The 23,414-nt window shown below is 45.3% G+C and overlaps 1 protein-coding gene across 3 annotated transcripts in view; it reads right to left on the bottom strand.

The window, feature by feature from the left end:
- Positions 1-23,414, bottom strand: part of LOC115479546 (WD repeat and SOCS box-containing protein 2-like) — a 77,659-nt gene that overhangs the window by 52,065 nt on the left and 2,180 nt on the right. Inside the window, exons 2-3 of one of the 3 annotated variants that reach the window (XM_030217507.1) lie at positions 10,953-10,957; positions 10,706-10,812 (exon numbers count right to left, since the gene is read on the bottom strand). In XM_030217507.1, the coding sequence (XP_030073367.1) occupies positions 10,706-10,805 (100 nt within the window). In that variant the 5' untranslated portion in view covers positions 10,806-10,812; positions 10,953-10,957. Of the gene's footprint in view, positions 1-3,542; positions 3,618-10,705; positions 10,832-10,952; positions 10,958-23,414 lie in introns of those variants that run through there. The other 2 variants (XM_030217506.1, XM_030217508.1) reach the window with 2 other exon arrangements.

The following is a 23,414-nucleotide window of genomic DNA, read 5'->3' as shown; positions in this document are numbered from 1 at the left end:
CCCGTTCATTCCTAAACCTCCATTATCCTACCTGCACCAGCCTCAAGTATAAGTCTACTTACGCTACCTCCTTTTCCTTTATTAGCACCTGATTATGGAATGCCTTACCAAAAGCTGTCAAAACTATCAAAGATCATCTTAACTTTAGGAAATTACTCAAGACCAGCTTATTCAAGAAAGCCTACTCCCAGGATCCAACACAAATCCTAAAGTCCTCCAAAGCAACACATTAATGGACTATTTTGGACTCTTTTTTCTTTCCCTTTTCCCTCCTTTCCACTTGTTCTTCTAAACTCTCTGTTTACCACAATATATTGTAATTGATTAAAAACCGGGTTGGCGATTGCCTTCACGGTTTAATGTGAGCCACATTGAGCCTGCAAACATGTGGGAAAATGTGGGTTATAAATGTGACAAAATAAATGAAATAAATAGGAGAAGCTGGATGCATATGTTGATTTGTATTTGAGTCATTTGTTGTTTGGGTAGTGGAGATTAAGGTATGTTTGAGCTGATCTTGTTGTGTTTCTGGTTGACAGGTCTATGAGGACTATCATGTATCCTGGGGCTTCGCCGTAGATAATTTTATGGACCAGGAAGCAGATTTTGAAAGTAATACGTTCTTTGATAGGGAGCTAGTGCAGTTTTTCTCGGAGGGGTTTGGCGCTTTCAAAACGTGATTTTCCAAATATAAGCCTGGCTGCTGTGTTTTGAGCGGTCTGGAGTTTCTTTTATAATTTGTTCTTTACAGCCCGCGTAGATTCTATTGCAGTAGTCTGCATGGCTTAGTACCATTGATTGTATCAAGTTGCGGAATATTTCCCTTGGGAAGAATGGTTTCACACGTTTAAGTTTCCACATTGAGTGGAACATTTTCTTTATGGTGGATTTTGCTTGATTCTCGAGTGAGAAATTCCGTTTGCTTGTTACTCCGAGGATTTTCAGACTGTCTGCGATAGGAAGGGTGCAACCTGGGGTGTTTAGGTTTGTCAGTTTATATGTGTTGTATTGGGATGAGTTTGTGAGACAGTGTGTTTTTTCTGTGTTGAGTTTTAATTGGAATGCGTTTGCCCATGAGTCCATGACGCTCAAACTGAGTTTGATTTCATTAGTGATTTCTGTCAGGTTGTGTTTGTAGGGGACATATATTGTGACATCATCAGCATATATAAATGGGTTGAGGCCTTGACTGGCTAAGGACTTGGCTAGTGGGGTCATCATGATGTTGAAAAGTACATAAGTACATAAGTACATAAGTAGTGCCATACTGGGAAAGACCAAAGGTCCATCTAGCCCAGCATCCTGTCACCGACAGTGGCCAATCCAGGTCAAGGGCACCTGGCACGCTCCCCAAACGTAAAAACATTCCAGACAAGTTATACCTAAAAATGTGGAATTTTTCCAAGTCCATTTATAGCGGTCTATGGACTTGTCCTTTAGGAATCTATCTAACCCCTTTTTAAACTCCGTCAAGCTAACCGCCCGTACCACGTTGGTGATAATAGTGATCCTTGCGGTACACCGCATTCTGGTTGCCAAAATGATATGTTTGTGCTAGTTTTCACTTGGTATGTTCTAGTGGTTAGGAAGCCCTTGATCCATTTGAGTATGTTTCCGCTGATTCCGAAGTAGTCTAGGAGTCTTAGTAGTATATTATGATTGACCATGTTGAATGCACTGGACACGTCAAATTGTAGTAGAAGTATACTTTTACCTATTGCTATTTCCTGCTTGAATTTAGTTAAGAGGGTAAGTAGTATTTATTTATTTATTTGTTACATTTGTATCGCACATTTTCCCACCTATTTGCAGGCTCAATGTGGCTTACATTGTACCGTAGAGGCTTTTGCCTTCTCCGGTAGAGAAACAAATACATGGAGTTGATGTGGTCGGATAATGTTCATGTGTTAGAGACATATTGGGGAATCGTATAGAGGAAGAGTTATGCTTAGTCTATTACAAGCTTTAATTTCATTGTGTTGCAGGGTTTAGGCACTTAAGTTGGGTCGATTGGGTACGCCATTTTGAAAAGGTTGGTTTTAGTGATTTCCGGAAGTTTAGGTGGCTGTACATTGTTTTCATGGCTTTTGGTAGTGCGTTCCACAGTTGTGTGCTTATGTAGGAGAAACTGGATGCATAAATTGATTTGTATTTGAGTCCTTTGCAGCTTGGGTAGTGGAGATTTAGGTATGTTTGTGATGATCCGATTGTGTTTCTTGTTGGTAGGTCTATGTTTCGGTACTGTGTAAGGAGCGAAATCCTGATTGTGATTCGTGTAATATTGTGAATTTGTCCATGTAGTCATTAAGTTGTTTGGTTACCATGCCTTCCATTAGTTTGACTACCAGTGGGATGGATGCTAGTTGGTGATGTCATTTGTTTTTTTCTTGGTGTCTTTTGGTATTGGGGTGAGTAGGATGTTGCCTTTTTCTTTAGGGAAGGTACCTTGTTGAAGCATGAAGTTAAAATGAGATGTAAGGCAGTGGTGTGCTGGGAAATTTTTAACAACAGGCTCTTTGCCTGGTCCAACTCTGCACCCCCCCCCCCCCCCCAACAAAATTGCAGAGCTGCTATACCCAGGGAGAGAGCCTGGGGGGGGGGGGCATGCATTAATCTCTCCGGGAATTTTTTTTATTTTTTTTAAATGCTTCCAGGTTCCAATCTAATTCAAGTTTAACGTGGGATAAAATGCATAAATAAGAAAATAAAAATAGAAACTCTGAACATTGAGAACCTGATTCCCATAACATGATGTCTGTTTTAGAAGCCCCTTACCAGGAGAAAAAAAATCTCTACACCAATAACAGGGTTAAATGTCATAAATAAGTAACTAAATAAATAAATAAATAGAAACTCTGAATGTTTTATTTATTGCATTTGTATCCCACATTTTCCCACCTCTTTGCAGGCTGAATGTGGCTTACAATACATCATGAATCGTGGAGATATACAAGAAATAAATATTTAGTATTATAGAAGGATCTTGGGTAACATGATAATGATAAGCATGCTATTACGTTGAGCACCTGATCCTTATAATATGACATCTGTTTTAATGGCCCTTTAACCAGGAGAAAAAAAAATCTCTGCACAAATATAATACTATGCAAGAGGGTGTCCCTATAACCAGCCCCTCTAAATGATACACCGAGCACAATTTATAAAATATTACTAGTAGTTCTGTGTTCAAACGTATGCTGCACAAGCCGGCATGTTTGAAAATATAAGTGAGATTAAATGAAAATGCTCCCAACAATAAAGAACAACAACATGGATGCAGCACCTGATCCTTATAATATGACATGTTTTAATGGCCCTTTACCAAGAGAAAAAAAATCTCTCTGCACAAATATAATATTCCATTCCTACACTTCCTCTGACCTCTGTGTAGATCTGTATAGGTTTGAAATGAAAATGCTCCCAACAATAAAGAAGGACAACGTAGATGCAGCAGCTCTTGATTTTGTTTTGGGTTTAACAGGAAGACAGAGCAACCTAAATAGCTTCACATTGTTTTCTTTTTAATTCCATCTCCCTCCTACCTCTCTCAGCCTCCATTCCCTCTCTGGCCATTCTTTAAAGCTCTTCCTCCAGCTGCTCTGGTGGTAACACGTGACGCTACCCGGAAGAGTAGTGTACTGCCCTGGTGATGCGACTTCCTGTGGGTGGGATCAAGGCTCCGGGTTGGTCAGGCATTGGTGAGGAGGGGGGGAGGGGTGATGAACGTCAGGGACGACGTCACGTGATGAGGTAGGAAGCTGGGGGCGGAGTCGGCGGACGGAGAGAGAGAGGAGGAGAAATAAAACGCTGCAACAACCGGCTCCAGCAGCAGCACAAGCACAAGCAGCAGCAGCAGCAGCAGCAGCAGCACAAGCAGCACAAGCACAAGCAGCAGCACAAGCAGAAGCGAGTCAGACCAAGCAAGAAACTCAAATAACACTCATGCTAAGTTTCAATACAAATTAATATTAAACAGGGCACGTAATGTTTTATGCCATACAAAACTCCAACAGCAAACAGTAATCTTTTGCTAAGTATTAACTAGGCTCAACAGTTAACCAGTTTCAAAAATCCACAAACAGATCCTATTACACCAAGAAGACAGTGAATCCCCACCTGAGCTAGTGTACAGCGCAGCGTATGCCTTGTAGCGCTATAGAAGTGTTAAGTAGTAATGGAGACTGGATCCCAGACGTGGATTAGGGTCTCCTGCTTCTATGAGATTATCATCCAAACAATCAGGCTACAATAGGATAAGGATTTAGTGCTTTAAAATCCCAGGCTTATCTATCTCAAGACTATCAATAGAAATCAAACAAAATAAAACATGGAAAAGAAAATAAGATGATACCTTTTTTATTGGACATAACTTAATACTTTTCTTGATTAACTTTCGAAGGTTGCCCTTCTTCCTGGATAGGACAAATAGCCATCATTAAGATGAGTATCTTGCCGAAATTGTTATTCCACTTTATGAATCTCCCTCTAAGGGTCCCAGATAGCCTTCCAAAACTTACGAACAGCAAAATTGTTGCTTTTATTAAGACACAAAGACCTCCTAGAGGAGTGTCCAGATCTACTATGTATTTGCCAAAAGTCGCAGGGGGATTGGGAATTTGAGCCCAGTATGAGGTGGCCCGTCTCTGGGTGTTGACAGGGCGGAAGGGGGATTCACAAATCAAGCAATGAGTAGTGCTGCAACAAGAAAAGGTTTCCGAGACTCTTAACTCTTAAAGGATTTACCCCGGATTCGGGGGGGGGGGAACGTGAGTTGTATGAATTTCAAATGGTTAACCCATTTGTTCAGTTGATGTTACAATTTGGGACAGATCAATGGGTGAGCTGGAGGGAAAAAATATACTAAAGCTCATGGCTTTATTTCAGCTGCTGCACACCGGAGTACAAAGTACCGGCACTTTTCCCCCCACCTTCAAAAATGTCCTATCCGCTCCATTACATTTCACACTCAAAATTTCCCAGCTTCTCCATTTTTCTGACCAAATGACAGCCGGCATGGTTAAAAAGTGAGCTGAGCTGTAAGAGCTAAAAGAAAATCCTTCAGAAAAAAAGAAGGATCCAACTGAAAATAATAAAAAACAGAATACGGAATGGCAAGTCAAATGCAACGTGCTCATAAGGAAGGCAAGGAGGGACTTTGAAAAAAAAAAATAGATTGCATTGGAGGCAAAAAAAACACAAAGTAAAAAAAGGTATATTAAAAGCAAGAAGCCGTCAAAAGAATCAGTTAGTCTGCTAGATGACTGAAGAGTAAAAGGGGCACTCAGGGAAGACATAAGCCACAGCGGAGAGATTCAATTAATTCTTTGATTTGGTCTTCTTCACCAAGGAAGGTTTCGAAGAGATATCGGTGCCAGAAATGGTATTCAAAGCTGTCGAGTCAGAGAAGCTGAATGAAATCTCTATAAACCTGGAGGATGTAATAGCACAAATGGAAAAGTAGCAAATCGCCTGGACTGGATGGTATTCATCCCAGAGTACTGATAGAATTGAAAATGAACCTGTAGAACTATTGTTAGTAATATATAATTTATGTTTAAAATCAAGCATGGTACTGGAAGATTGGAGGCTGGCCAATGTAACGCCAAATTTTTAAAAAGGTATCTAATATTAGAGATTTGTAGTTAACACTGTGTAACCTAAAAGGGAGGGGGAGGAAGGGAAGGGAGGGGTGGGGGGATATAGGTGGGAGGAAGGGTAATAGGGAGGAGTAGGGAATGGAGGAAGAATCTGTGAAGTTTCATATTATGATGGGAAGATGGGGGAGGGGGGAACTCAAAAGTTTGAAGATGATATTATGTATACTTAGGTACTAAGGTGTTGTTTGCTGGGTACAGGCTGTGTGGGTAATATGTACCTATTATAAAAGATTGTATGTTTAATTTGTCTTCAATAAAATCGTTGAAACATAAAAAGGTTACAGAAGTGATCTGAGAAATTATAGACCAGTGAGCCTGATATCGGTGCCGGGAAAATGGTAGAGACTATTATAAAGAACAAAATTACAGAGCATATTCAAAAGCATGGATTAATGAGACAAAGCTAACATGGATTTAGTGAAGGGAAACCTTGCCTCACCAATCTACTACGTGTCTTTGAAGGGGTGGACAAACATATGGATAAAGGTGAGCCGGTTGATATTGTGTATCTGGATTTTCAAAAGGCATTTGACAAAGTACCTCATGGAAGACTCCAGAGGAAATTGGAGAGTCATGGGATAGAAGGTAGTGTTGTATTGTGGATTAAAACCTGGTTAAAAGATAGAAAACAGAGAGTAGGGTTAAATGGTCAGTATTCTAAATGCAGAAGGGTAGTTAGTGGGGTTCCCCAGGGGTCTGTGCTGGGACCGCTGCTTTTTAACATATTTATAAATGACCCAGAGATGGGAGTAACTAGTGAGGTAATTAAATTTGCTGATGACACAAAGTTATTCAAAGTTGTTAAATCACAAGGGGATTGTGAAAAATTACAAGAGGACCTTACAAGACTGGGAGACCGGGCGTCTAAATGGCAGATGACGTTTTATGTGAGCAAGCACAAAGTGATGCATGTGGGAAAGAGGAACCCGAATTACAGCTATGTAATGCACGTAGGAGTCACCAACCAGAAAAGGGATCTAGGTGTCGTCATTGATGGTACTTTGAAACCCTCTGCTCAGTGTGCAGCAGCAGATAAGAAAGCAAACAAAATGTTAGGTATTATTAGGAAAGGAATGGAAAACAAAAATGAGGAGTTATGCCTGCATCGCTCCATGGTGCGACCGCATCTCGAATACTGTGTGCAATTCTAGTCAACACGTCTCAAAAAAGATATAGTGGAATTAGAAAAGGAACAGAGCAGCACAACAAAAATGAAAAAGGGGATGGGACGACTTCCCTATGAGGAAAGGCTAAAGCGGCTAGGGCTCTTCAGCTTGGAGAAAAGGCGGCTGAGGGGTGATATGATAGAGGTCTATAAAACAATGAGTGGAATGGAACGGGTAGACATGAATCGCTTGTTTACTCTTTCCAGAAATTCTAGGACTAGGGGGCACGCAATGAAGCTACAAAGTAGTAAATTTAAAATGAATTGGAGAAAATATTTCTTCACTCAACGTGTAATTCAACTCTGAAATTCGTTGCCAGAGAATGTGGTAAAGGCGGTTAGCTTAGCGGGGTTTAAAAAAAAAGGTCTGGACGGCTTCCTAAAGGAAAAGTCCATAGATCATTATTAAATGGACTTGGGGGAAAATCCACTATTTCAGGGATAAGCAGTATAAAATGTTTTGTACATTTTTGGGATCTTGCCAGGTATTTGTGACCTGGATTGGCCACTGTTGGAAACAGGATGCTGGGCTTGATGGACCTTTGGTCTGTCCCAGTATGGCAATACTTATGTACTACCTAACAGTTATTTGTTAACTTCTTGTGTTGTAATCTACTTTGAATCCATCTTGATATAGAATAGAATTTAAATATTGGATGATTATGACGTTGCTGTCCAAAACCGTCTGGGCTCCCCATATAGAAAAGCCACAAAGAATATGCATGAAATAAAACTTGCATACTGCATCTTGGGTTGGAAAATTCCCAGACATAGGTTACTTGGGAATATGGCACTTACCACTGGCTAAGGGAGAAGCAGCTGCTTCAGAAAGCTTAATGGTTCTTGGTTTACGAATTTCATTGTTCCCTGACTTCTCCAGAGAAACTCAGCAGAAAAGGAAACGATTTCTCATGATGAAAACTGCTGTTACTCAAGCAGGGGGGGACCTTTTTTTTTTTTTTAGGTACCCCTGCAAGTGTATTATTAAGCTTGATAATGTAAAATATACCTTTACTGATCCATTTCAACTCTCCAAACTAATTGCTTCTAAGAAAACAACGGGAGTAATTTAGTTAATCACCTAGTCTTGCGCGGGTAGCTATTTTCCTTTTCTATTCATTATTTCTTTGTAGATTCCTCTGGTTTAAGTTTTAGATCCCCTTGTTGTTGGACTTGAGCGAATTTTGAAATATTATGAATATAATATGTGAGTTTTTCCTTTTATATTATGGAATATTTCACTTTCTGTCAGGATGTTATGCCTGGAAATATATTGTAAAATAATAAAATTTAAAAAAATAAATAAATAAAAAAGAAAGCTTAACGGAAGTTACCACTTCAGCACACTCAGAACAAGAAGGAAGAACCACTGCTTTAGCAGGCCGAGGCCCAAATAGAGGAGTCACTGTTGCCACTTTTTCTGCAGGTCCAGATCAATGGAAGAAGACACAATTTGAGCAAGCCCGCCAACAGGCAGACCCACTGTGGCCTTCGTTTCAACACGCTATGTAAACAAGATGAGCTATCACTTTTGTAGGTCCAACAAAAGAAACCACTACTGTTACTCTTTCAGAAGGCTCAGGACCATAAAGGAGGCTTCCACTGACTCAGGAGGTCCAGACAGATAAAGAGCTGCCATTTCATCAGCCCAACAGGAGGAGCTGCCTTTGCTGACTAGACGTGCTCCTTGTTCACACAGAAAGCAGACTACAGGGAACGAGGATAAACAAACAAACCAAAAAAAAAAAAATCACATTAAATCAAAAGCAAACAAAACAATAAAAATGAAAAGGCCCCCAAACAAATCTCAAAGTAAAATTGGCAAATAAAAAAGACACACAACAAAAAAATCTAAACAGGTAACAAGGAAAATTTGTTTTCAATCTATTAACACTTTCATACATTCTTGTGACGAGGGCTATAGACAGTGGTGTGCTGGAGCTGGCTCACGGGAGCCGGTTGTATATTTTTTCAATTTTGCAAGCCAGTTGTTGCGCCAGATCAGCTGGTGAAGAAGCGATCCTCCTACACTCCTGAGCCATGCAGTCTCCACTCTCCATACTGGAAAAGTGACTGCTGTGCCAGTCTCGCAAGATTGCCGCTGGAACTCACAGAAGCCATTTTCAGTACAGAGAGTGGAGACGGCATGGGCAGGATAATAAGAGGATCGTTCCTGCCCAGCTGACCACTGGACCACCAGGTTTGTATAAGATAAGCCCAGGGAGAAAGGTTTGATAAACATGGTGCACAACAGCATGCGGGAGAGACAGGGGACAAGCTGAGTGGATGAGGGAAAGACAGGGGACAAGATGCATGGATGACAGGGAGAGACGGGACAAGCTGTGTGGATGAGATGAGAGGGAGAGACAGTATTTTCCCTATACATTTTCTAAACAGCATGCCTACATCTCTGAAGCAGAATGGAAAGTTTAGAGTAACCAGAACCAGTCTGACTCACAACAGTGCAAATTCCAAAGCTGTTTTCACACTGCCAGTTGAGCAATAGCACATACCTGACCCCATCCCATCCCTTATACACTAGCCAGGGCTTTGCCTTTGGAGAACCTCAGAAAGATGCTATGAACACCCAGTGGCTGTTTTAGTGCCCATCAATAACCACAGTGAAATCATGAATATGTGAATAAATAGCTGTCAGTCAGGGCGGGGTGAGAACAGAGTTCATGTTCCCAGGCAAGTTCTTCCTGCTAAAGCCCAGTAACAATAAACAGACAGGAGGTGTGGCAGAGACCAAAGACCTTTCCCAAACTCTCTCTACTGTTATACCAGTGCCAGAAGGAAACAGCCCTTTATGCCACACAATATCTGAGGCTGTCACACACACACACACGAACCCGACCCCACTGACTTTTAGGAACACATATGCTGTAGTTAGGGAGTGAAGGGGGGGGGGGGGGTGATGTGCTTTAGCAGATATGTGGGCAAATAGGATGCATACAAGGTAATCAGTATACCATAAGAGGGTGCTTGGGAACATGGGGAGAACTGAAGAGGTGTAAAATGGGAGTTAAGGGGGCTGCAGGGAGCGAGGTACTATGAAGGTAGGCTAAGGAGGGCACAGCAGGGGCCAGGTGCGTACGGGACAGCGAAGGAGGGCACAGGCTAGGGGCATATAGGGCATTGAAAGAGGGCACGAGCCAGTGCGTACGGGACAGCGAAAGAGGGCCGGGAGCAGGTGCACATGGGACTGCGAAGGAGGTCACGGGCAGGGAACAGGTGCATATGGGACAGCGAAAGAGGGCACAAGCCAATGCGTACGGGACAGCGAAAGAGGGCACGGGGCAGGTGTGTATGAGACAGTGACGGAGAGCACGGGCCGGGTGCATACGAGACAGCAAAGGAGGGTCTGGTCTCTGTTTTCTGGCCAGAGGGAGTGTATAGGGGTCGGGGGTTTGTAGCTGGGACAGTGAGGGAGCACAGAGCGCTGTTTACTGGCCAGAGGACGAGTATAGGGGTTCGGGCTCTGTTTTCTGGCCAGAGGGAGCGTTTGGGTGTCAGGTCTCTGTATACGGGACAGTGATGGAATGTATAGGGGTCCGGGCTCTGTTTACTGGCCAGAGGGAGTGTATAGGGGTCTGGGCTCTGTATATGGGCCAGTAGGGGGCTTATAGATGTCAGGTCTCTGTATAAGGGTCTTGGCTCTGTTTTCTGGCCAGAGGGAGTGTATAGAGGTCGGGGCTCTGTATCTGGGACAGTGAAGGAGTACAGAGTTCTGTTTTCTGGCCAGAGGAAGAGTATAGGGGTCTGGGCTCTGTTTACTGGCCAAAGGAAAAGTATAGGGGTTTGGGCTCTGTTTTCTTTCCAGAGGGAGCGTTTGGGTGTCAAGTCTCTGTATACGGTACAGGGGCGGAGAGGCCTCACTCACCCTCAGGCGACTCCATACAGTGCGAGGCTCCGGTTCGGGCCGCAGCAGAGCTCAGAGAGCCCGAGGCACTGGACTGACCCTCCCCGCAGGCCGGCTGCATGGCTTGGCTTTTCATCACTCTGGGCCCGGGTCCTTTACGTCTCCTGGGGAGCAGCAGGAAATGTCCATCAGCAGCTTCCGGTCACGTGAGCGTGCGCGAGGCAGCAGCTCAGCCTGGAGGTGCTAAAGGACCGGGTGTTGCGCGGACGCCCCCTGCTGACGGAAGTGCCCCACTACACACAGAGCGATGCTCCGACGCCGGCAGATGCAGGTCACGAGGCGCAGCATGTGGACAGTCACAGCTGGGTCAAAGGCTTTAGGGGGCACCTGACACATTTCAATAGGGAAAAGTGCCCGGAGTCTCCTGGCTCCACAGTTCTGCTAATCAGCGCCACAAAGCTTAGGATTCTGAAATCTGTAACTAATCAAGAGAATTAGATTGTAAGCTCTGTCGAGCAGGGACTGTCTCTTCATGTTCAAGTGTACAGCGCTGTGTACGTCTAGTAGCGCTATAGAAATGGTAAGTAGTAGTAGTAGTCTTTGGGATTCCGGAATCTTGCTACTCTCTGGGATTCTGCACAGAATGTTGCTACTCTTTGGGATTCCGGAATCTTGAAACTCTTTGTCCTTATCCCTTATTTGTCCTGTTTGTCTGTCCTAATTAGATTGTAAGCTCTGTCGAGCAGGGACTGTCTCTTCATGTTTAAGTGTACAGCGCTGTATACGTCTAGTAGCGCTTTAGAAATGATAAGTAGTAGTAGTAGTAGTAGTAGAATTGTGGGCTGGAACCCATAATGGCCTAATATGACTCCAAACAGCAGCGTTGTAAAGGGACAGAGCTGGTTCTCATAGGGCGAACCCAAGAATAATGGGGACAGGAGGGTTTTCCCCCCAGAGGTGACAGAGCCCAGACATTTAAAGGGCAGTCACCCCGGCTATTACACACCCCTTAACAGTTTTTGCGGATTGCAGGACTATATGAGTTTTCTATCCTCCCGACTATACATTATTCGGGCTTTACTTAGAGGCTCATTTTCAAAGCACTTAGCCTCCCAAAGTTCCATAGAAACCTATGGAACTTAGCCTCCCAAAGTGCTTTGAAAATATGCCTCTTAGTGGCGTATATGCAAGATTCATTTCCAGAACATGTCTGCGTTTTTTGTGACCCCTGATGCAGGCGCTTGCTCACCGAAACAAGACCCGTGTTGGGTCTTTTCAGTAAAGAATTTCCCATTGTCCCGTTACTGGAGGTCGACTTGTGCTTCCTTTTCTATACAGCAAGCACAGTGGTTACCTGTATCAGCTAGAATCCCTTACAAAATTCTAACCTTAGTGCACAGAATATGTCAAACAGGAGTCCCTCTCTTTCTCTTCTGACTTCTTATACCTTATATTCAGTGGCGTACCAAGGACGGGGCGGTGGGGGCGGTCCGCCCCAGGTGCACGCTGCTGGGGGGGGGGGGTGCAGAGAGCAGCCGCGTGCCTGTTGGCTCCGCTTGTTCCCTGCTCCCTCTGCCCCGGAATAGGTTACTTCCTGTTCCGGGGCACAGGAAGCCAGCGGAGCCGAGAGTCACGCGAGTGCTCCCAGCAGCTAAAAATGCACCCGGGGGGGGGTGCGCATCGGCGAATCGCCCTGGGTGGCAGCCAACCTAGGATCGTCACTGTTTATATCCCCTCTCGCTGATCCCAACTATCACTCCTGACTGTATCATTCTTTCATCAAATTTGTTTTGATTTCACACATTCTTGAGTGTTCTCAGTTGTTGCCCCATTCCTGTGGAACAATGTTCCCATTGACCTTCGCACAGAATCTTCATGTTCTAAATTTAAATTAGGGTTAAAAAAACAGTGGCAGTGAGCGGTGTTTTTTTTTAGCTGCCACCGGTTTTATTCCCGGATAGTCTGCGCCAGGCCATGTCCGGGCACTGGCATTGAATATCCAGGTTCATGCAGCCGGCTGTCTTTTAAGTGGTTAAGTGCGACATCACCACTTAAATGCCTAAGCGACACTGCATAAAGATAGGACTGATTTTTATGCAATCCGATATAGCTGCTTAACTTAGGTGCTTAAATAATTAGGAGGAGTGGCCTAGTGGTTAGGGTGGTGGACTTTGGTCCTGGGGAACTGAGGAACTGAGTTCAATTCCCACTTCAGGCACAGGCAGCTCCTTGTGACTCTGGGCAAGTCACTTAACCCTCCATTGCCCCATGTAAGCCGCATTGAGCCTGCCATGAGTGGGAAAGCGCAGGGTACAAATGTAACAAAAATAAAATAGATACTATTGGAGATTCTACATGGAATGTTGCTACTATTGGAGATTCTATACGGAATGTTGCTATTCCACTAGCAACATTCCATGTAGAAGGCTGTGCAGGCTTCTGTTTCTGTGAGTCTGACGTCAGACTCACAGAACCAGAAGCCTGCGCGGCCACATTGGTGATCTGCAAGGGCTGACTTCTACATGGAATGTTGCTAGTGGAATAGCAACATTCCATGTAGAATCTCCAATAGTAGCAACAGTGGAGGAGTGGCCTAGTGGTTAGGGTGGTGGACTTTGGTCCTGAGGAACTGAGTTCGATTCCCACTTCAGGCACAGGCAGCTCCTTGTGACTCTGGGCAAGTCACTTAACCCTCCATTGCCCCATGTAAGCCGCATTGAGCCTGCCATGAGTGGGAAAGCGCAGGGTACAAATGTAACAAAATAAAATAGATACTATTGGAGATTCTACATGGAATGTTGCTATTCCACTAGCAACATTCCATGTAGAAGGCTGCGCAGGCTTCTGTTTCTGTGAGTCTGACGTCCTGCACGTACGTGGAGGACGTCAGACTCACAGAAGCAGAAGCCTGCGTGGCCACATTGGTGATCTGCAAGGGCCGACTTCTAGTGGAATAGCAACATTCCATGTAGAATCTCAAATAGTAGCAACAGTGGAGGAGTGGCCTAGTGGTTAGGGTGGTGGACTTTGGTCCTGAGGAACTGAGTTCGATTCCCACTTCAGGCACAGGCAGCTCCTTGTGACTCTGGGCAAGTCACTTAATCCTCCATTGCCCCATGTAAGCCGCATTGAGCCTGCCATGAGTGGGAAAGCGCGGGGTACAAATGTAACAAAAATAAAATAGATACTATTGGAGATTCTACATGGAATGTTGCTATTCCACTAGCAACATTCCATATAGAAGGCTGCGCAGGCTTCTGTTTCTGTGAGTCTGACGTCCTGGGCGTGCAGGACGTCAGACTCACAGAAGCAGAAGCCTGCGCGGCCACATTGGTGATCTGCAAGGGCCGACTTCTACATGGAATGTTGCTAGTGGAATAGCAACATTCCATGTAGAATCTCAAATAGTAGCAACAGTGGAGGAGTGGCCTAGTGGTTAGGGTGGTGGACTTTGGTCCTGGGGAAATGAGGAACTGAGTCTGATATAGCTGCTTAACTTAGGTGCTTAAATAATTAATATCAATTGCATGTGCCAACTCCATCTCTGGACTGCCTACAAAATAGCCGACACACGGTAACCGGGCGGTAATGACCTACGCGCCTCCAATATACACATCCGAAAATAAAAATTATTTTTTGGATGTGTGCCAAAATTGAAATTACCGCAAGAGCCACGCATAATAGAGCAAATCTTACACGGTGGGTCTGGTAATGCATTCCACAAAACAGCCCCCTCTGTGTAAAATATAGAGGAATGATATATATCTGTTGAAAAAACAAAATGGGACATCAAGCAATGATTTGTCTCCAGATCTCAAAGATCGAACAGGTCTATAAGAGGTCCTTTTACTAAGGTGCGCCAAAAAGTGGCCTGCGCTGGTGTAGATGCGTATATTGGACGCACGCAGGTTCATTTTTCAGTGCACCTGCAAACAAAGGCCTCTTTTTTGGGGGGCTGAAAATGGATGTACGACAAAATGAAAATTGGCGCGTGTCCATTTTGGGCCTGAGACCTTACCGCCTTCCATTGACTTAGCGGTAAGGTCTCGCACGTTAACTGGGTAGAAATCGTCAGCGCACATACAATGCCAATTACTGCCTGGTTAACTCTTGACGCACATACAAAATGAAATTACTGCCTGGGTCATGCGGTAGCCGGTTAGGAGTTCCAAATTGGCGTGTATTGGGCACGCAAAGGCGCCTACACGGCTTAATAAAAGGGCCCCTAAATTTTCAACAAACTTTCTAAAGTCAAAGGAATATTGTCATTCAAATCCTTATGGGTCAAAGTCAAAACTTTAAAACCGTATCCTCCAGATTATGGGAAGCCAGTGTAATTCCTTGAAGGCAGGTTAAAAATGCTCAAACCGAGTTAGATTTGACAGAAGATGGGCTGCAGTAATCTGTCGTATTTGTAAGGCTCGTAACTTGTAGCAGGCAACCCTATATAAAGAGCAAGTACAAGAATCCCATAAAGGTGTACGAAAGCCTTGTACCGTAGTCTGAAGATAGAAGGAGATTTTACAAAAAACAAAAGAATCCTTCATCGGCTTAGTCTAACACCTGTGTTTACAAAGGCGCACTATAGGCAGGCCCACCGAAAATTGTGACATTCTTGCTGTGGCTGGTGGGGATCCCCAAACCTTGCCAGCTGAAGATTTTTTTCTCCTTGGGCAGCCCTCGCTCTTCCAAATGTCAGCTAACAGCACTTGCCTTGAGCTGACGCTGAGACCGGCCCTTCTGCACATGCTCAGTTTTTGCACATACAAAAGCACTGAGCATGCACGGCCTGCGGGCAGCAGCATCAGTTTGAGGCAAGGGCTGCTGGCTGCCGTTTGGAAGAGTGCTGGCTCCTCGAGAAGGAGGAGAAAATCTTCAGCTGGCAGGGTTTGGGGATCCCCACCAGGAAGTATTTAATATTTGGGGTTTGTGGGCAGGGAGGGGTGGAGAGGAGCAAACAGGAGGGGGATGGGGGGTGAATTCTATGTCCACCCACCTTGGGCTCAGGCCCACCCAAAATTGTCCATCTGGCTACGCCCCTGGCTATAGGTGCATTAGCGTTTAACGCAACTTAACTTTAAAGGTGCATTAAAAACACTAGCGTGCCTTAGTAAACATACCCCTAAGTTTGAAAAAGCCTTTTTGAATCATGCATTTTAATTGTTCAGTTATAGACAGTTGAATCAAGCCAGACACCTAACTATTTCAAACAATTAACATATGGTGGACTGTGGCAATATGAAGTGGTGCTGAGTATCAGCTACACAGAAGCCGTTTCTGGCTAGTTACATTCCTTACAAGCCAAACAGAGAGGGTAATCAGCATACATAAAAAAGAACACAAACTATTTTGATTCTGTATCAAAACAAGGCTTACATGGGAGTTTTTCCGGTACAGTTGCTGTTGGTTTGGACAACCTCACCTGGCTCTTAAGATTTTCTTTTCCCCTCCTTTAGAGGCACCAGCTAGACACAAGTTTGACCACTGAATCTCGATATATTTAATAACATTTACCATTGAACCTTGACCCCTGAAGCAGGCGTTGTTTAATGCTGAAACACGACTTGTGTCGGGTCATTTACTAATAAAATAGTCCTGTTGTCTCAGTCTTGAGGGCCTGAGGCAGCCATGGGCAAAGAAAGTGTTAACTCTGAGAAATGATATTAAAAGCTTGAAGTTTGAATTCTAATTTTTTACTCTGCAACTAAAGTGAAGGTATGCCAGATGGTTCATATTATTTCAATGTCTAGCTTGCCGAGCCAAAGGTTAGAAAGGTCAGAGACAGGAATTTCTTTCACCCTTGTGAATAATAAATGCTAGCTCAACATTTGTATACTGTTAGGCATACTGTAGTTTAAAGCTGAAATACTATTTCAGAAGTTCTTGATATGTAGATTTTGTTATAAGGAGATAGCTTAGATATATAGACTATTATAAGTATGTAGAATATGTCTTATAAGGATGCTTACTTTAGAATATGCTGTATTCTGTGTAAATTAATAATTCTGTGTAGAATGTCTGTTAAATCCTGTATTACTCTTTGTCTGCAGTGAAGAGGCCAACATGTGTTTTGAGTTTTCTGTGGTCTTAGCTAGTTCTGTGAAGGAAGCTGATAGGTGAAAAAGGTCAGGACTAGTCAGCTCTCTTCTCCTTGATTAATTATAGGTAAAATGTAGAAATGGTCTTGAAAGTAATAACCTGATATGTATGCCATTAAGTAAGATTGGCCCTTGACCCCTTTAATGAATGCCAGAGTTTAGTTAGCAGTTAGTACTAGGAATATGAGAAATCAATCATAATAACATGTAAGAGACTGGAGCCCAAATGTCTGGTGTAAGGGGCCCCAGGTCACAGGTCAGTTTAGGATGTCTGGAACCTATGTAACTGATATTTGTATAGAACTGATTGGTTGAGGCAAGGTAATCAATCTATTCCTTAACCAATTGGAGAGTAAGGGGGCTAGGCTAGGCTAGATAGAACTGTATTTAAGTGGGAGAAGAAGCAGTTTACGTCAGAAGGAGCTCAGAAGAAAGAGAAGGACAGAAGGAACAGACAGAAGAAGGAGAAGACAGCATAAGAAGAGAAGCAGCTGAGAGAAAGACACAGAGAGCTGAGAGAGAGACAAAGAGAGCTGAGAAAGAGAAGAAGAGACTTAATGCTGATGTTCTACTTTGTTTGCTGGCAAATAAAGAAGATTTCTCTCTCATTCTGGTGTGCTGTCTGACTCCTGAAGTATCATAAATTTATGCATCAATTCCTGCAACAATTCTTGGTGGCAGCGGTGGGATTCTGAATCCTGCATTAATCCCAGCACCCAACTGACTGGAGAACATTCGCCGGGTATGTATTCTGTATTCTGTATTATAATTCTAGCTAGAAAGTTGTAAACCAGCCCCTCAAAAATTGGGGGAAGGAGAGCCTGATCAACTCTCAGGAAAGGCCCTAGTACCTTCTAGTCTAGTGGAGATTAGAAGCGAAACCGCTTGAGCTTATCTGTATCTGAGAAATCTGAAATTGTTGGGTGGGATTTTTTGTGCAGAATGTGTGATGCGTGAATGTTAAACGAGTGCGGACTTCTTATAGCTGCGTTTCCAATTAACGCGAGTTCAATTGGCCAGCGACGGAAGGAAGCGATTGCTGTCTGTCTACCTAGTGTCTCGAGAGTGCGGACCCCTTACTGCACTTTCAAAAATTCCCCCCCCTCTTTGTGTGTTGTAACTGTAAGCATTATGGGTGGGACATCATCTAGACAAATTGCTACCCCCCTAGATTGTATGCTTAAGAATTTTAAAAAAGGATTTTTAATTAATGACTATGGACAGACTTTAAGCTCAAGTACTTTAAGAACCTTGTGTGAAGTTGAGTGGCCATCTATGGGAGTGGGGTGGCCCCCTAGTGGCAGCTTAGATATTGAAGTAATCCGGAAGGTCTACAGCATAGTTGTAGGAGAACCAGAATATTCTGAACAACTCCCTTATATAGATTCCTGGGATAGCCTTGTGACTGACCCTCCCTCTTGGTTGAAAACTTATATGGGATCCCCAGTAAAATTCATGTTAGGCCATGTTCAAAGAAAGATTAGAAAATCTAAATTGGAAGAGGGAAAGAGCCCTAGGAAGCCTACCACCCAATCGGTGGCTTCCGCCCCTACCCTGTCTGAGAAACCCATACTCTCTGATGACCCCTCAGATCTTGAGCCACCACCTTATGGCCCATTGTTGGGGTTCCATGCCGCCCCTAGAGATCCACGCCGCCCAGCCCAAGCTTCTCCAGTACAGGCTTCTCCGGATAGTTCCTCCCCCACTGTGCGAACCCCACCACATCCTAGGTTGGACTTTTCAGCCAGTCTCTACCCTCCTCTGCCACATCCTTCCCTGTTAACCTCCGAAGACCCGCTTTGGGCTCCACTCCCTGACTCCTCAACTCCTGACAGCCCAGCCTCTCCCTCTAGTACCCCTACCCACTCATCAGGGGCCCGGCATCCCTTTCAATGGACTGACTCACCTGTGACCACCTCTCAGTCTATGAGTACCCCTCCCCATCCCTCAGGGTTTCAACCTACCTCCCCTGAATGGGTTAGACCTGCTGCAATCACCTTTGAGCATGATAGGAGGGTAGCTCCTAGCTCTACCTCAGATTCCATTCCCACCTCCTCGAGAGTTCTGCCACTCCGTCAGGTAACTACCACTCGACCGGATCCTAATAATCAGGGTCAGGTTATACAGGCACAGGCCTACCAGTATGTACCCTTCACAACCACCGATCTCCTGAATTGGAAGACGCATTACCCCTCTTATACTGAAAAGCCTCAGGCAGTGGTGGACCTAGTGGCTAGCATTATGGCCACCCATAACCCAACCTGGACTGATTGTCAACAACTTCTCCTGACCCTCTTCACAACTGAGGAGAGGCGGAAGATTTTGCAAAATGCTGAGGCCATCACGCGAGCGCGTGCCCCCGAGGGGACACAGAACCTAGAGGAATGGGTTAGAGCTCGGTTTCCTCGCGCAGCTCCAGTTTGGGATCCAAATAATGGGCAGCACTATGAACTGTTGTCTGGCTATTGCCGGGACTTGCTGGAAGGTATGAGGAAAGGCATAAAGAGGCCCATTAATCTGGCAAAGGTTTCTGAAATTCTCCAAGGGGCAACTGAATCCCCTGGGGCCTTTTTAGAGCGACTAATTGAAGCCTACAGAACATACACCCCATTTGACCCTGAAGCCCTAGAAAACCAGAGAATGGTGAATAGTGCATTGGTGGCCCAGAGTATGCCAGATATCCGGAAGAAGTTGCAGCGTCAAGAGGGATTCGCAGGGATGAATACCACCCAGCTAATTGAGATCGCAACCAAGGTTTTCATTAATAGAGGTGCGTCGAGAGGCTGACCGGAAGATGCAGAAGAAGGCCGACCTTTTAGCGGCAGCCATTACTAATTCCACCCTTAATCGAGGTCGACCTCTAGCTAATGGGAAGCCAAAGTGGGACCCCGGACCACCAGCCAGGCCCCGAGATTCCTTCAATCAATCCCGGCCAAGGGGGGAGAATCCCAGACCAAGATTGGAGAGGGATCAGTGTGCCTACTGTAAGGAAAGAGGGCACTGGAAAGATGAATGCCCCCAGAGGCGCCAGGGACTGAGAAGGGGACCAGGAGATCGAGGAAGCCGGGCCGAGTTCGAGAGGGAAGATATGAGCCTCCTGAATCTGACATCATCGGGATAGCCGAGATGGCAGAATGGGACGAATAGGACAGACCGGGTTCCTACAAACTGGGCTCCCAGGAACCTATGGTCAAGTTAACTATAGGGAGCCGCTCAATTCCATTCATGATTGATACAGGAGCTGAACATTCTGTTGTGACGGAGCGATTAGCGCCTGTGTCTGGAAAAACTGTCCGAGTGGTGGGAGCCACGGGGGTGCAGAACCGGAGGCCTTTTCTGACAACCCGTAGATGCCAATTAGGCTCACACACAGTCACTCATGAATTCCTGTATATGCCAGACTGTCCAATCCCTTTGTTAGGTCGAGACCTGCTGTCCAAGCTTAGGGCCCAAATTTCCTTTGACTCTGATGGCCAGACTTCAGTCTCCTTTCGGCCCCCGACATCTAGCCCAAAGGGTATATTGAGTTTCTGCTGCCCCCTTGAAGAAGAATGGCGGCTGCATCAGTCACATGGCCAAGTTGACCTACCCCTGGCGGACAGCTTTCAGGTCAGTGGGGTATGGGCAGAAGATAATCCCCCAGGGTTGGCCCGAAATATTCCTCCTGTCCATGTAGACTTACTTCCAAATGCCCGGCCAATCCATCTTCGCCAATACCCAATTCCCAGAAAGGCTCTGGAAGGGATCCAAGCACACCTGAATCGTCTGTTATCCCATGGAATTATTCGTCCTTGTCAGTCTCCATGGAATACGCCACTGTTGCCAGTTCAGAAGCCAGGGACTGAGGACTACCGGCCAGTCCAAGATTTACGGGTGGTTAACAAATCCACTATTTCATTACACCCTGTAGTGCCTAATCCATATGTCCTGCTAGGATTGATACCTTCTGGAGCTACCCATTTCACGATACTAGATCTAAAAGATGCCTTCTTTTGTATTCGGGTGGCCCCCGCCAGTCAACTGCTTTTTGCCTTTCAATGGGAAAACCCAGTAACAGGAAGGAAGCTTCAGTATACATGGACCCGCCTGCCACAGGGGTTCAAGAACTCCCCCACCATTTTTGGGACAGCCCTAGGACAAGACCTTAAGACTTTTAAATCTGAGCCTTCCAGGCGAGTTTTACTCCAGTATGTAGATGACCTCCTGATTGCAGCAGTGACTCAGGAAGAGTGTTTTGAGGCTACCAGAGAATTGCTGGAGTTACTCTTGAATGCAGGCTATAAGGTCTCACGCTCAAAGGCCCAACTTTGTCAGTCAGAAGTGAAGTATCTGGGCTTCTGTATTTCCCAGGGAAGTCGGAGACTGGATGTCAGTAGGAAGCAAGCAGTTGCTGCAATTCCCCAACCCAAGTCCAGAAGGGAAGTTAGGGAATTTCTGGGAGCAGCCGGATTCTGCAGAATTTGGATTCCAAATTTTGCACTGATGGCGAAACCCCTTTACCAAGCCACAAAGGGGGGTGAAAAGGAACCATTTGAATGGGGACCTACAGCTCAACAATCCTTCATTGCCATAAAGAAAGCCCTACTCCAAGCCCCTGCGTTAGGCCTTCCTGATGTGGAGAAACCTTTCTCACTGTATGTCCATGAGCGACAGGGGTTGCTCTGGGTGTGCTGACCCAGATGATGGGATCCTGGCAGAGGCCTGTTGCATACCTGTCTAAACAGCTGGATGGAGTGGCTAAAGGATGGCCAGCCTGCATGAGGGCCATTGCAGCAACAGCCTTACTGGTCCAGGAAGCTGACAAGCTGACCTTGGGGCAAGAACTGGTTGTTAAAGTCCTCCACGCAGTTCTTACCCTCATGGAGTATAAGGGCAACCACTGGTTTACAAATAACCGCATGGTTAAGTACCAAGCTAGTTTGTGTGAGAATCCACGGATACACCTGGAAACAGTGGCTACATTTAATCCCGCCACTCTTTTGCCAGCATCTGAGGGACCTCCGGATCATGACTGTATCCAAACCATGGATGAAGTGTACTCCAGTCGACCAGATCTTAAAGATGTTCCGTGGAGGGACCCAGATGTAATTTATTTCACAGATGGAAGCAGTTATGTGGAGAACTCTAAGCGATTGGCAGGCTATGCTGTGGTGACAGAAGACAAGGTGATAGAAGCAAGAGCCCTGCCCCAAGGAACTTCAGCCCAGAAAGCAGAACTTGTGGCCCTCATACGAGCTCTGGAGTTAGCAGCAGGACTAGTGACCAACATTTATACTGATTCCAAGTATGCCTTCACAACTCTACATGCTCATGGAGCTTTGTATAAGGAAAAGGGACTCATAAATGCCGCAGGCCAACCTGTTAAGTATGGACCCGAAATACTTCAGCTGCTAGAGGCTGTGTGGGCCCCTAAGAAGGTAGCTGTCATTCACTGCAGGGGACACCAAAGGATAGATACTCCAGTGGCCCGAGGGAACCGCCATGCTGATCGGGTGGCCAAGGAAGCTGCTCGAGGACCCCCAGCAAGTACTGTGACTCCCCTGTTCCAAATTCGACTGCAAGAATGGACACCTACAGTGGGGGAAATAAGTATTTGATCCCTTGCTGATTTTGTAAGTTTGCCCACTGACAAAGACATGAGCAGCCCATAATTGAAGGGTAGGTTATTGGTAACAGTGAGAGATAGCACATCACAAATTAAATCCGGAAAATCACATTGTGGAAAGTATATGAATTTATTTGCATTCTGCAGAGGGAAATAAGTATTTGATCCCCCACCAACCAGTAAGAGATCTGGCCCCTACAGACCAGGTAGATGCTCCAAATCAACTCGTTACCTGCATGACAGACAGCTGTCGGCAATGGTCACCTGTATGAAAGACACCTGTCCACAGACTCAGTGAATCAGTCAGACTCTAACCTCTACAAAATGGCCAAGAGCAAGGAGCTGTCTAAGGATGTCAGGGACAAGATCATACACCTGCACAAGGCTGGAATGGGCTACAAAACCATCAGTAAGACGCTGGGCGAGAAGGAGACAACTGTTGGTGCCATAGTAAGAAAATGGAAGAAGTACAAAATGACTGTCAATCGACAAAGATCTGGGGCTCCACGCAAAATCTCACCTCGTGGGGTATCCTTGATCATGAGGAAGGTTAGAAATCAGCCTACAACTACAAGGGGGGAACTTGTCAATGATCTCAAGGCAGCTGGGACCACTGTCACCACGAAAACCATTGGTAACACATTACGACATAACGGATTGCAATCCTGCAGTGCCCGCAAGGTCCCCCTGCTCCGGAAGGCACATGTGACGGCCCGTCTGAAGTTTGCCAGTGAACACCTGGATGATGCCGAGAGTGATTGGGAGAAGGTGCTGTGGTCAGATGAGACAAAAATTGAGCTCTTTGGCATGAACTCAACTCGCCGTGTTTGGAGGAAGAGAAATGCTGCCTATGACCCAAAGAACACCGTCCCCACTGTCAAGCATGGAGGTGGAAATGTTATGTTTTGGGGGTGTTTCTCTGCTAAGGGCACAGGACTACTTCACCGCATCAATGGGAGAATGGATGGGGCCATGTACCGTACAATTCTGAGTGACAACCTCCTTCCCTCCGCCAGGGCCTTAAAAA

This window comes from Microcaecilia unicolor, chromosome 11, assembly GCF_901765095.1.
Source record: "Microcaecilia unicolor chromosome 11, aMicUni1.1, whole genome shotgun sequence".
Classification (NCBI taxonomy): Eukaryota; Metazoa; Chordata; class Amphibia; order Gymnophiona; family Siphonopidae; genus Microcaecilia; species Microcaecilia unicolor.
This window is presented reverse-complemented; position numbering and strand designations above follow the sequence as displayed.